The sequence below is a fragment of the Lithobates pipiens genome, unplaced genomic scaffold (assembly GCF_037356315.1).
Source record: "Lithobates pipiens isolate NorthernLeopardFrog02 unplaced genomic scaffold, aLitPip1_a1.2 Scaffold_18, whole genome shotgun sequence".
In the NCBI taxonomy this organism is placed as follows: domain Eukaryota; kingdom Metazoa; phylum Chordata; class Amphibia; order Anura; family Ranidae; genus Lithobates; species Lithobates pipiens.
The window spans coordinates 448,447,242-448,462,525 of record NW_027507758.1 but is presented as its reverse complement, the minus strand read 5'-3'; the positions used below and the strand labels follow the sequence as shown (position 1 = coordinate 448,462,525).

At 46.6% G+C, this 15,284-nt stretch overlaps 1 protein-coding gene across 2 annotated transcripts in view; it reads right to left on the bottom strand.

Moving 5' to 3' along the window:
- Window positions 1-15,284, bottom strand: part of PLS1 (plastin 1) — a 184,929-nt gene that overhangs the window by 28,228 nt on the left and 141,417 nt on the right. For both annotated transcript variants that reach the window (XM_077488218.1, XM_077488217.1), the window contains exon 11: window positions 1,929-2,007. In XM_077488218.1, coding sequence (XP_077344344.1) covers window positions 1,929-2,007 — 79 coding nt within the window. The remainder of the gene's footprint in view (window positions 1-1,928; window positions 2,008-15,284) is intronic.

Sequence of the window (15,284 nt, the reverse complement as noted above, 5' to 3'; positions counted from 1 at the left end):
ACAATTTTATCCTTCGCTCGGAATCTCAATGGATTTATACACTGAGGGCTAACCCTGCCCCAGGCCTTAATGGGTTTATTAGTTATGCTCCTTTTCTTTCCAGTTGAGTTTGTATAAACATTATTCCAAAGTTTTTGCTCTTTCCCTTCCCCGCCCGTTTTTTTAATCCTGGTTTGGCTCTTTGAGATTTTGGGACTAGGTCTCCATGGGTTATTTTAGAATTTAGGCACATGGGCCCATTCTTCCTGGGTTGCTAGGAAATTTTGTTATGTCCTACAACATTATTATTGCTGTGGTGCCTTTATTTGTGTTTTTTATGCCACTTCCAGTTTGATGTCCTTGCTGGAGGGAATAGCTCCTACGTGGTTGGCATATTACTCAGGTGATAGCCTATAGACCACCTGTTTTTGTTGTTATCAGCAGGTAAGCCTTACTAATCTAGGATTAGATCTAGTTTTTGAACCTTAACTGCATGTTTTCAATACCTTTTGGCTTCTCTTGCCTTTGTTTATGTGTGCCCCATTCATGTTTTAGGATTCACCTCTGTTTGGAGGCTGTTGGATCCTCATGAATACTGGTTGGCATTATATTTCATGATTTCTAGCAACACAGTATCGGACTGTTACTGTCTGTCAAGGTTGGCATATTTTATTATTACTGGATACCTGCAATTTACATATCTGTATTAATATTGTCATTATCTGATGGCTTTTTGGATTTATTCTTTCAGGGATTCTTTCAGGGGTGACCCCAATACCCAATGTGGATTCTGAGCATGGCATTTATTCATTTATTGTGAATTTTGGTCTCCCCCTAGTCCGGAAGCCTCAGATGGCCACTAGGTAGATATTTTTGCTGCTTTTTTGTTTTGTCTTTTATTTTATTTTCTCTCTCCTTTTTCCCCCTCCCCCCTCTTTTTTTTCCTTTTTTGTGTGTGGATTATAATGTATATATGTATGTACTTTGTATTTCTTTTAGATGTTGATTAAACTATACAGTAACCAAGCCTTGATGAAGTGGCTATAGTTTACAACCGCAAAACATGTTGGCCATCATTTGCTCTTACGCAATATATACTGTATGTGTATCACTGCCCTGTATTTCCGGGGATTCGTTTTTCCCCTTTTTATGTATATGTAGGATATATATTTTCCTTTGTATACCTGTTGTGGTTTATAATAAAATTTAAAATTTTTATATATATCTGTGTCTTTACACATATGTCTGGAGTTGACTGTTTAACGCCCACTTTTCTTCTTTTTTACTATATTTCATTGTAGCCATTGATACAGTGTGCACCATAAAGCAGTTATAGCCTCCTGGTTACAGAGGAGTTGTAGCAGTATTGATCACCATTGCTGTTACTGTATACCAATGCTACTGCTGACTGCTGATTTTGTGGGCTACTATGTTTACTTTAATCTAGTGATGCAGAGCACTACCCTAAGCTACTGTAACATAGGGGTTAAATTGTCTAGTGAGCTGAACTAATTCTCTATTTGCCCATTTATGCATATACTGCCATACCTTTGAGTTTCTTTTCTACTAAACAGTTTGGTGTTTGCTTTTTAATGCTGAAACATAGTTGTGTGCATGCTATATTTATATTTGTGCTCCCAATAATATTGCTGTATCCATGTGCTTAACCTGGTTTGCCAGAAGGCCTGAGGTTAATCACAGAGTCGAGACAAAAGAACAAAGAACCAAATCTACCATGCGGCTTCTGCGGGGGTAGCGCTACACTGGCTAAGCTGCAAAATGTTTACATATCAAGAAAATGGCACCAGTTGAACATATCCAGTAAGGCAAAGAGCAATATGCCAAGTGCAGTAAATCATAGTTACCAATCAAATCAGAATACTTTGACTTTAGTAAAAGCAAAACATATTTCTCATGAATCACCATATAAAATGTGCATATGCGTTTACCTATATAAATGGTTAACATAAGGATTTACACCAAGAGAATTCATCCAATTTCGGAAAGTTCTCTCCTCATTAGTCTCTCCTGTGTGTGTGAAAGACAAAAATATTAAACTATAACATACAATTACTTATAAATAAATGTAGGTATTTTCCATTACAGTAATTGGTGAATAAATAAATGAGTTTGGTGTCTATACTTATATAGATTCTCCAAAATGGTTTTTGGTACCATTGTCGGAGGGTGAATCTAACCCTGTTTTGTTTCAAGCTTGCATCCCATTCTTGGGATGTTGCCTTTTTCCTTGCTGTATAGCAACTCCTACCAACTGATCAGAAGAATGTGTATTTCAGCAGTTTTACCTTCCTAGCAACAGTCCCCAGGGACCCCTAAGAGAGTCAGCGTATTTAAACATCCACCAGCACCACCATCTGTCTCACCAAATAGAAAGATTGTTGAGACAGACGGTGGTGCTGGTGGATGCATTGAGAACTGAGTAGGTGTGGAGTCACCTCATACCGTGGAGACCCCTCTGCATATGACTTGAGGAATTCCCCTTCCTACCAGGGTTTGTCTCTTTTATTGTGGCTGAAAAGATTTATATTTTTTCATATTTATACTACCTTTATCCGATATTTTGAAAGCTTTAAGTCTAACCTCTAGGACCACACATCGCTTTATGGACGGAACAGGGTGGGCTCTATCTTAGTACTGTTCCGGTCTCTCTGAAAGCCTGTAACAATCTGATCTATGTGGTGCCCATCGTTAAGCGTGAATCCTGAAGAAGCTATTATAGCGAAATGCGTTGATTCCACACACTTATAACATTCATAGTGACTGGCCAACACCTTATCGATTTAATATGATATGGTTTTATCTGGAATGCACTTGATCTTTTAATGTGATATAATTAAAACAATGATTTTAAATCATTTATGTTGTTGTCTTTCCTCATTTGTTGTCATAATCCAAGTTCATTCCCTGTGGTTGGAGAGGCCCCCCCCTCTCCTTTTTAAGATGTGGTTCTCGCTCTTACAGGGGTTATGGTGTGGTCCGACATGTATTTGAATGGTATGGTGCCACTATGAGGATTAATTCTAATAATGTGTCTGGCTCACTTCCTCATCTGTACTGATTACGACTTAAAAGACTATCATAGATGCTAGTAAGAGCTCCCTGACTTGCAGAACAAATAATGGAGAACAAGCTATGGTTAAACTCATTAAATAAACATGAATGGATCACAGTGAAGCAAATCTGGTAATTCTGTTTTATTAAACTGCTGGGGTCCTTGCACTGTTCCTTTCTCTCTGTCACTAAAGGGTCTTTTTGTCTCAGAACGCACCCTACATCCAAGTCTGAAGTTCATGGCAGCATTGATGGTTATACTCTAAAAGCTGCTTTTCCCAGTAGATGGTAACTAGTGATGGCCGAACGGTTCGCCCGGCGGTCGTTTCGCGGCGAATTTCCGACATTCGCGGTCCGCACGTTCGAACGCCTTTTTCCGTCGTTCGCCGCGGCGGACTTACGTGTTTAATGTATACAAGAACTTTAACCTTTGGTGACACGTTTATCATGTGATACAGGACAGCCAATTGAGACATGACAGCACATGGACACTTGTACATTCCCCCTAACCTATAAATACACCCGATCCGGTGGCCATTTTACATTCTTTCTTCTGTTACGATAGGGACAGGTTCCTGTGTGGAGTAGGGAGAGATAAACCACTAGCTATTTGGTACACAAAAGTTCTTTTCAGGACTGGTATAGGTGTTAGGTGTTGATAGGTTTGCTGTGCTGCTGATTCTTGCAGCAGCCTGAGTGTCTTTTGTTAGTTTAGAGAAAGGGAAAGGACGGTGTATGCTACAGGGACAGCCAGATTAGTCTTTCATCATCATCATCATCATCATCATCATTAGCTGTTACTATCAAGGTCCACAAAAGAGCTGTTCCAGTAACCACTAATCGTTCTCTTTTTTTGCCAATTTGTATAGGGACAGGAAGGAAGCAGTGTTGTCAGGCAGTGAGGGTAATTTTAAAGACTTGCTGTTATTATTAGTTCCACAAAGGTTCTTTTCAGGACTGGTATCAGTGGTACAGTAATAGGCTTGTACATGTATAATATTCTTTCTTCCAAATATAGAAAGGATATTATACTTGACTGCTGCCCTTCTGCTGCAGTCTGCTAAACATTCACAACTCACTTGTTCCACAAAAGTTCTTATAAGGACTGGTAACTTGGTATAGGGTGCTACGGTACATAGGCTTGAGTGCGGTACAGTCTGCTGTTCTGTAAGGACCGCTATCGGTCCACAATAGATAGGGTTGACGTGCACCACTGCTGACCGCTGCCCTATACTGCAGCAGTCCTTCAGCGGTATAGGGACTGACGTACAGTCTGCTAATCACTAACACACAACCTGCTTGTTCCACAAAAGTTCTTATAAGGACTGGTAACTTGGTATAGGGTGCTACGGTACATAGGCTTGAGTGCGGTACAGTCTGCTGTTCTGTAAGGACCGCTATCGGTCCACAATAGATAGGGTTGACGTGCACCACTGCTGACCGCTGCCCTATACTGCAGCAGTCCTTCAGCGGTATAGGGACTGACGTACAGTCTGCTAAACACTAATACACAACCTGCTTGGTCCACAAAAGTTCTTATAAGGACTGGTAACTTGGTATAGGGTGCTACGGTACATAGGCTTGAGTGCGGTACAGTCTGCTGTTCTGTAAGGACCGCTATCGGTCCACAATAGATAGGGTTGACGTGCACCACTGCTGACCGCTGCCCTATACTGCAGCAGTCCTTCAGCGGTATAGGGACTGACGTACAGTCTGCTAAACACTAATACACAACCTGCTTGGTCCACAAAAGTTCTTATAAGGACTGGTAACTTGGTATAGGGTGCTACGGTACATAGGCTTGAGTGCGGTACAGTCTGCTGTTCTGTAAGGACCGCTATCGGTCCACAATAGATAGGGTTGACGTGCACCACTGCTGACCGCTCACCTATACTGCAGCAGTCCTTCAGCGGTATAGGGACTGACGTACAGTCTGCTAATCACTAACACACAACCTGCTTGTTCCACAAAAGTTCTTATAAGGACTGGTAACTTGGTATAGGGTGCTACGGTACATAGGCTTGAGTGCGGTACAGTCTGCTGTTCTGTAAGGACCGCTATCGGTCCACAATAGATAGGGTTGACGTGCACCACTGCTGACCGCTGCCCTATACTGCAGCAGTCCTTCAGCGGTATAGGGACTGACGTACAGTCTGCTAATCACTAACACACAACCTGCTTGTTCCACAAAAGTTCTTATAAGGACTGGTAACTTGGTATAGGGTGCTACGGTACATAGGCTTGAGTGCGGTACAGTCTGCTGTTCTGTAAGGACCGCTATCGGTCCACAATAGATAGGGTTGACGTGCACCACTGCTGACCGCTGCCCTATACTGCAGCAGTCCTTCAGCGGTATAGGGACTGACGTACAGTCTGCTAAACACTAATACACAACCTGCTTGGTCCACAAAAGTTCTTATAAGGACTGGTAACTTGGTATAGGGTGCTACGGTACATAGGCTTGAGTGCGGTACAGTCTGCTGTTCTGTAAGGACCGCTATCGGTCCACAATAGATAGGGTTGACGTGCACCACTGCTGACCGCTGCCCTATACTGCAGCAGTCCTTCAGCGGTATAGGGACTGACGTACAGTCTGCTAATCACTAACACACAACCTGCTTGTTCCACAAAAGTTCTTATAAGGACTGGTAACTTGGTATAGGGTGCTACGGTACATAGGCTTGAGTGCGGTACAGTCTGCTGTTCTGTAAGGACCGCTATCGGTCCACAATAGATAGGGTTGACGTGCACCACTGCTGACCGCTGCCCTATACTGCAGCAGTCCTTCAGCGGTATAGGGACTGACGTACAGTCTGCTAATCACTAACACACAACCTGCTTGTTCCACAAAAGTTCTTATAAGGACTGGTAACTTGGTATAGGGTGCTACGGTACATAGGCTTGAGTGCGGTACAGTCTGCTGTTCTGTAAGGACCGCTATCGGTCCACAATAGATAGGGTTGACGTGCACCACTGCTGACCGCTGCCCTATACTGCAGCAGTCCTTCAGCGGTATAGGGACTGACGTACAGTCTGCTAATCACTAACACACAACCTGCTTGTTCCACAAAAGTTCTTATAAGGACTGGTAACTTGGTATAGGGTGCTACGGTACATAGGCTTGAGTGCGGTACAGTCTGCTGTTCTGTAAGGACCGCTATCGGTCCACAATAGATAGGGTTGACGTGCACCACTGCTGACCGCTGCCCTATACTGCAGCAGTCCTTCAGCGGTATAGGGACTGACGTACAGTCTGCTAATCACTAACACACAACCTGCTTGTTCCACAAAAGTTCTTATAAGGACTGGTAACTTGGTATAGGGTGCTACGGTACATAGGCTTGAGTGCGGTACAGTCTGCTGTTCTGTAAGGACCGCTATCGGTCCACAATAGATAGGGTTGACGTGCACCACTGCTGACCGCTGCCCTATACTGCAGCAGTCCTTCAGCGGTATAGGGACTGACGTACAGTCTGCTAAACACTAATACACAACCTGCTTGGTCCACAAAAGTTCTTATAAGGACTGGTAACTTGGTATAGGGTGCTACGGTACATAGGCTTGAGTGCGGTACAGTCTGCTGTTCTGTAAGGACCGCTATAGGTCCACAATAGATAGGGTTGACGTGCACCACTGCTGACCGCTCACCTATACTGCAGCAGTCCTTCAGCGGTATAGGGACTGACGTACAGTCTGCTAATCACTAACACACAACCTGCTTGTTCCACAAAAGTTCTTATAAGGACTGGTAACTTGGTATAGGGTGCTACGGTACATAGGCTTGAGTGCGGTACAGTCTGCTGTTCTGTAAGGACCGCTATAGGTCCACAATAGATAGGGTTGACGTGCACCACTGCTGACCGCTGCCCTATACTGCAGCAGTCCTTCAGCGGTATAGGGACTGACGTACAGTCTGCTAATCACTAACACACAACCTGCTTGTTCCACAAAAGTTCTTATAAGGACTGGTAACTTGGTATAGGGTGCTACGGTACATAGGCTTGAGTGCGGTACAGTCTGCTGTTCTGTAAGGACCGCTATCGGTCCACAATAGATAGGGTTGACGTGCACCACTGCTGACCGCTGCCCTATACTGCAGCAGTCCTTCAGCGGTATAGGGACTGACGTACAGTCTGCTAAACACTAATACACAACCTGCTTGGTCCACAAAAGTTCTTATAAGGACTGGTAACTTGGTATAGGGTGCTACGGTACATAGGCTTGAGTGCGGTACAGTCTGCTGTTCTGTAAGGACCGCTATCGGTCCACAATAGATAGGGTTGACGTGCACCACTGCTGACCGCTGCCCTATACTGCAGCAGTCCTTCAGCGGTATAGGGACTGACGTACAGTCTGCTAAACACTAATACACAACCTGCTTGGTCCACAAAAGTTCTTATAAGGACTGGTAACTTGGTATAGGGTGCTACGGTACATAGGCTTGAGTGCGGTACAGTCTGCTGTTCTGTAAGGACCGCTATCGGTCCACAATAGATAGGGTTGACGTGCACCACTGCTGACCGCTGCCCTATACTGCAGCAGTCCTTCAGCGGTATAGGGACTGACGTACAGTCTGCTAATCACTAACACACAACCTGCTTGTTCCACAAAAGTTCTTATAAGGACTGGTAACTTGGTATAGGGTGCTACGGTACATAGGCTTGAGTGCGGTACAGTCTGCTGTTCTGTAAGGACCGCTATCGGTCCACAATAGATAGGGTTGACGTGCACCACTGCTGACCGCTGCCCTATACTGCAGCAGTCCTTCAGCGGTATAGGGACTGACGTACAGTCTGCTAATCACTAACACACAACCTGCTTGTTCCACAAAAGTTCTTATAAGGACTGGTAACTTGGTATAGGGTGCTACGGTACATAGGCTTGAGTGCGGTACAGTCTGCTGTTCTGTAAGGACCGCTATAGGTCCACAATAGATAGGGTTGACGTGCACCACTGCTGACCGCTCACCTATACTGCAGCAGTCCTTCAGCGGTATAGGGACTAAGAGTTTTGTCACAGGGTCATTTAAAAAATGACATGCAGAGGAAGAGGCAGGCCCTTCCGCAGGGGTGGTAGGGGTAGGGCAGGAGCAACAGGCTTGAGCCAAAGTGGGAAGTTGCAGAAGGTGCGTTCAATTACTTTAAAGGATGCACCAGACTTGGTTGAGTGGCTCGCTCAGCCTTACTCTTCTGCACCCTCCTCATCCTCTCGATCTGCACCCTCTTCTTCACTCTCTGCTATGTGCACCCCCAAAGACACTACCACCAACAACACGACCACCACCACCACCACCACATACCTTCCGCTTGAGTCACTGGAATTATTTTCCGATCCATATCAAGAGGACATTTCTGATGCGCAGCCACTCTTGGTATTGGATCAGGAAGAGGAGGTAGCAACAAGCACTACTCAGCAGTCTGACGCCAGTACCCAGATCAGCCCAAGGAGGAGGTTGGTCCCCGGTGTTGCTGCCTACTCCGAGATCTCTACTTATAGCGGTGGGGAAGGTGACGTTGATGATGACGTGTCTAGTGATGTCACGTGGGTGCCCACAAGAGAGGAAGAGGAGGGGAGTTCAGAGGGAGATATGGACCAGCAGATAGGGAGGAGAAGCAGCAATGACTTACATTGCACAGCAGGGACAAAGCAGACTGCAAATGTATCAGGAGCGAGTCATCGACCATGTACGGTCACATCTGGCGCTCCCAGGACACCGGCACATGGCTCCGCAGTGTGGGCTTTTTTTAACGTGTCCGCTGCTGACAATAGCGTTGCCATCTGCAATCTTTGCAGTCAACGCGTTAGTCGCGGTAAGCCCAATACTCACCTAGGGACGACCGCCTTAAGAAGGCACATGAGCAGCCATCACCGAGCCCAGTGGGAGCAACGGAACACACAAAGCCACACTGCAGGCTCTCACCGTCCAGCCTCGTCTTCTACTTCTCCTTCTCCTCTCTCCTCACAATTGTCCTCCACTCCACCTTCCATCACGCCAAGCTCACATTTTTCTGCAAAAAGGCAGGCTTCCGTGGGCCTAATGTTTGAGCGTAAAAAAATGATGATGCCGGATAACCCTCTTGCCCAACGGTTGGCGGCTGGCTTGTCAGAACTCATAGCCCGCCAACTACTGCCATATAAACTGGTGGACTCGGAGGCCTTTCGCAAATTTGTGGCCATTGGAACACCACAATGGAAGGTCCCAGGAAGGAAGTATTTCTCAGAGAAGGGCATCCCAGAGCTATATGGCCATGTTCAGCGGCAAGTGAATGTATCTCTGGCACACAGTGTCGGTGCCAAGATACATCTGACCACAGACACGTGGTCTAGCAAACACGGGCAGGGAAGGTATATCAGTTTTACTGCCCACTGGGTGAACCTTCTGACGGCCGTCAAGCATGTAACCCGTGGCACCCGTGTAGATTTGGTTTTACCGCCACGGATTGCATGCAGGCCTGACTCTTCTTCTCCTCCTCCTACTCCATCCTCCTCCCTCTCCTCCTCAGCTGCCTCCTCCTTTTCCGCTGCTAGCGTCTCTTCCACTGCACCGCCCAAGCTCCCCAGAACCTATTCCACATGCCAGGTGAGACGTTGCCATGCCGTGCTGCGTCTGTTGTGCCTGGAAGCAAAGAGCCACACTGGCCCGGCACTCCTTTCAGCTTTGCGTTCACAGGCAGATGAGTGGCTAACACCGCTCAATTTGACAGTTGGTAAAGTGGTGTGTGACAACGGTGCCAATCTGCTTAGCGCATTGAAACAGGGCAAAATCACGCACGTGCCGTGCATGGCACACGTCTTAAACTTGGTCGTGCAGCGATTCCTTGTCAAATACCCTGGGGTCCAGGACATCTTGCGGCAGGCAAGGAAAATCTCGGCCCATTTCAGAAGATCTTACACGGCCATGGCTCGCCTTGCTGACATTCAGCGGCGACACCATCTGCCGGTCAGACGTCTTATTTGCGATTGCCCGACGCGATGGAACTCAACCTTCTATATGCTTGATAGGCTGCTCCAGCAGAAACGTGCAGTTAACGTCTACCTGTATGAACTCTGCGAAAGAAACGGTTCTGGGGAGCTGGGTTTTTTTTCACCGCGCCAGTGGCTGCTCATGCGCGACACATGCAGACTTCTGCGGCCATTTGAGGAGATCACCAAACTGGTCAGTCGCAGCCATGGCGCCATCAGTGACATGGTACCTTATGCCTTCTTTCTGGAGCGTGCATTGCGTCGTGTCATTGATCAGGCTGTGGAGGAGCAGGAGCGGGAAGATGAGGAAGTCGCAATGCTGGATGAATTCCCAGGGGGGGCTACTCTATCTGAGACAAGTCAACAACAGGAGTCTGATGAGGAGTCAGAGGAGGATGGTGCCGGGGCGGATGAGCAGGAGCAAGAAGAGCATGCTTTAAACCTTTCTGGGATCCCTGTTGTGCGTGGATGGGGAGAGGAGAATGAAGAGGACGACATTATCCTGGATGATGAGCAGGAGCCAGGCCACCACACCGCTTCCACTTTAGTGCAAATGGGGGCCTTCATGCTCCAGTGTTTTAATAGGGACCCCCGTATAAAAAGCATGAGGGTCAAGGACCAGTACTGGGTGGCAACGTACTTAGACCCCCGGTACAAACACAAAATGGCGGAAATGTTACCGCCGTCGCAGAGGGCTGTCAGAATGCAGCACTTCCAGGCCTTGCTTCGAGAAATGCTGCATTCTGCTTTTGCGTGCGCTGGCAGAGGAGCAATTCCCACTCCCAGAGAAGGATTTGCGGGTACCAATCCAACAGCGCCTGCAAGAAGAGGCCGGTTTGAAGATGTGTTGGTGACTTCGGATATGAGGTCATTCTTTCAGCCGACCCATCGACAGGTGTCATCCGGATCCAGCATCAGGGAACGCCTAGACCGTCAGGTGTCCGACTACATTGGGTTAACGGCCGATGTGGACGCTCTGAGGAGTGATGAACCCCTAGACTACTGGGTGGGCAGGCTTGACCTCTGGCCAGAGCTTGCCCAATTTGCAATCGAACTGTTGGCTTGCCCCTCATCCAGTGTCCTGTCCGAAAGGACGTTCAGCGCAGCAGGGGGGATTGTGACCGATAAGCGTACTCGCCTAGCTCACCACAGTGTTAACTACCTCACATTTCTAAAAATGAATGAGGCATGGATCTCGGAGGAATTCAACACATGTGACCAGTAGACCATGTATATGTCTATAAACTATTTTTTTAATCAAGCACACAGACCTTCTTAATTCATTTGGCTCACTTCCTTGACCCAAAAAAGCACACCGTACTATATGCCCCTACCCTCCTCTTTGAAGAGGTTGAGCGGTGTCATATTTCTACTGGGGCTGCTTATGATATCCCTGTGCTGTGCTGACTTCCTCCTGGGGGTTCTTATTATGAAGGGATCACACTATCCCTGTGCTGTGCTGACTTCCTCCTGGGGGTTCTTATTATGAGGGGATCACACCATCCCTGTGCTGTGCTGACTTCCTCCTGGGGCTGCTTACGGTGCTGCTGTCAGTGCTGTATGTCACGGTGCTGCTGTCAGCGCTGTATGTCACGGTGCTGCTGTCAGCGCTGTATGTCACGGTGCTGCTGTCAGCGCTGTATGTCACGGTGCTGCTGTCAGCGCTGTATGTCACGGTGCTGCTGTCAGCGCTGTATGTCACGGTGCTGCTGTCAGCGCTGTATGTCACGGTGCTGCTGTCAGCGCTGTATGTCACGGTGCTGCTGTCAGCGCTGTATGTCACGGTGCTGCTGTCAGCGCTGTATGTCACGGTGCTGCTGTCAGCGCTGTATGTCACGGTGCTGCTGTCAGCGCTGTATGTCACGGTGCTGCTGTCAGCGCTGTATGTCACGGTGCTGCTGTCAGTGCTCTGTATTACGGTGCTGCTGTCAGATGCCTCTATCACGGTGCATGTGTCATTCCGGTATGTCACGCTGCTGGTGATCATCTCCTGCACCCTCTTCTTTGCCTACCCTGGTCCCTGACCTTCCCTCTCCTCCATTGCCTTCATTAGCTCCATAGTCCTGAATTGTTAGAACAATTTCCCAAATAAAATAAAAATGCTTGTAGTTATCGATCCCAAATTCACCTCATACATGTATTATGTCATTGTCCAGATGGTGGGACTACGTTTTACCCCCTAATAATTACCACGTGGCCGCAAATTCGACATGAAGGTTTGCAAAGTTCGCCTCCCATTGAAGTCAATGGGGCCCGCGGCGAACGTTCTGTTTCGCGAACGTTTGGGTCCGTTCGCATTTCGCGTTCGCGAAACGTCCCGTCGGAAGTTCGTCCATCACTAATGGTAACTGGAAGAATGTGACATTGACGTACAATTCAATTTATATAACTAACTTATATACAGTAACTAACTTTAAGGAGAAGTTCGGAATTGTAAAAAAAACAACCATACTCACTCAACTGCCGCCTCTAAACTAAGAAATGAGTGATCAAAGACCACTGATTCCTCTGTTCTTGTCTTTTTGTGAGCAGAGAGCCGGTGACTGTCAGTCACCGGCTCTCTGCTCTGCCCCTCCAGTGCTTACTGGATCGCTGGGCTGTGGAGTAGGCAAAAGCGGCCTGCTCAGCCTCTCAGAAGCTTGCCAAAAAGCTGATCCAGTTGCCGCTCCAGGCTTTTGGGTGGATCCTGACTGTAAAGTTGGGATTAATCCAGCTCCTGGACCAGCTGAGTGACATCAGCTGACAATTAACTTTAGCCCACTGTTGGCTGAAAATGGGTCACAGGATTGCAGAACAAACTGCATTCTTGTGATCCATAAGAGAATAGGGCCAAAAGAGCCAAATCCTCAACTCATTGCAGGTCCAAACTTGCAGGGAACCCCCACCATTCTTCACTGTTGTCTGCAGACTCTCATTATTGTACTGTTCTTCAGCCCTTCGGTGAACAAACTGACTCCTGCTACAGATAAATATTTCAAATATTGACTCATCAGTGCAGAGCACCTGCTGCCATTTTTCTGCACCCCAGTTCCTATGTTTCCATGCATAGTTGAGTTGGTTAGTCTCGTTTCCACATCAGAGGTATGGCTTTTTTGGCCACAATTATTTCATGAAGACTAACTCTGTGCTGATGGCACTGCTGGGTGTCTTCTAAAGTTGAAGGGAGGTAAGTATTATGTATCGTTCATCTGCATCTTCAAGTTTCCTTGGCGGACCTTGCCAGAAAAAATGCCCAACAAGCAAAATCCCATTCATTTCAATAGCACCTGTTCACATCTGAGCGTTTTGTCACCTGAAGAAAAATGCCTGAAAAATGTCTTAAGCTAAAAAAAAGAACATGAGCTTGTTTTAGGCAGATTACAGGCGTTTTTCAGCTTTTTACATGAGCCTGAGCTTTTATTTTATTGTTCTATGTGCTAGAGTAGTCCCTTAGCTCAAGATACTAATTATTTCTGCCATTTACTGTTGGATAGGCTCCAGTAGTCTGAGTGAGAAAAATGAATAACTGAGTTATGAATATTTATCCACAGCAGTCTCTGGAGCTGCCGGGTTCAGTGGTGTGAGCTGGAAGAAGGTATTAAAGTAGTAGTAAAGTGGATTTCTTTATGTTTTACCTACAGGAAAGCCTATAATAAGGCTTACCTGTAGGTACTGTAAATCTCTCCTAAACTTGTACCATTGAGGAGATATTTACTTATGTAGCTGCTGGTGATGTCACTGGTGCATGCGCTCTGAAGAAATGGCATACTAACACCATTCCTTCAGAGCCCTGTGCTGTAAACAGTGACTCCTATGCCCATACGTGGGAGTGACATCATTGTGGCTTGCCTATTCAAGCGGCTGCAGCCGGTGAGCCCAGGAGGAAGACTGGGTGAAGATGGAAGCCCTGTCAGTGGTGACAGCACATCACTGTCAGTCTCCTCTGGACTCTGCACAGAAGGAGCATCCTGAGTAGGGAGTCCTCTTTGCTGAATCCTATTCAGAGCGAGAACGGATTAGAAGCTGCTACTGTCCTGGCAAGAGGGAATCACTGCTATGAAGCTGTGATTGGGTCATATGTCCTAAACTGACCTATTGGGAGGAGGGGGATCCTGTGCACAGATATTTTTTTTTACCTTAAAGAGGAGTTCCGACTAAAACAAAAAAAAATTAAAAGTCAGCAGTTACAAATACTGCAGCTGCTGACTTTTAATAAAGTCACTTACTTGTCCCAGGGTCCAGCGATGCAGGCGTACGAAGCCACGCCCCTCTCCCCCTCCTCTCTGCAGTGACGGCATTATCACTGTGGGCGTCCAGCTGTGGCTTCACAGCCAGGCACACAATGTGCATGTGCGAGCAATGCTGTGACTGACCGGGCAATCATCTGGAACCTGATGATTACTGAGAGGGAGGGGGAGAGGTGAACTTACTTTCGGTGCCGCGGTGCCCCGGGAGGAAGTGGGAGCTGGAACCCTCTAAAAAGAGGGTCCCCCCCCCAAAGAAAATGACATGCCAAATGTGGTATGTCAGGGGGTCTCCTCCCTTAAAGCGGAAGTTCCATTTTTGGGAGGAACTCCGTTTTAATGCAGAGAATGCATTAAGGTAAAAATCCTCTACCTTATAACCATTTTAATGGTTTTTATATACAGCAGACACATTTGTACTGAGCTAATTAGAAATACGATCCAAAAAATTGGATGCTTCTAAAAAAGGGCCCTGTTCAGATATCCCGTTACAGGAACAAGCCTTCCCGCTTGCAATTCTGAAATCATAAATTTTAAATGAGATTTTAAAATGCACGTTTTGCCCCCAACTGACACATGATTCTGCACCGCAACAATCGTGGCAGAATTGCACCTCATCTGGGAAGTCATTCAGAGTAATGGCACCCAAAAGCGCATTGTGCATTTTGCCACAATTTGGAATCGTGGGCAGGACCACTGCGATTCTGTGTGATTCCAAATCAGTTAATGTGAATGACGCCTAAAACATGTGGCATAATTCTCTATGGCTTTTTAGGCTAGTGAAAGGATGTAAACATTGGGATTATTTAGATCCACGCTGACTCTGCCAGAGATTTGTTAGACGAAGTGTGATATTTTTAGAATATGACTCAGAGCTTGTAATAAACACAATAATTTGCCATGCTCATGCAAAATAAGTGTTGCTCTTTTTAACTGTATCTGGTCCAAGAACCAATATTTAGGAGGAATAACTAATAGGTCTTTGCATACTTTCAGAATTTTTACTGACAGTTCTGTGTGAATGACTACATGAATTATGCAACTCAC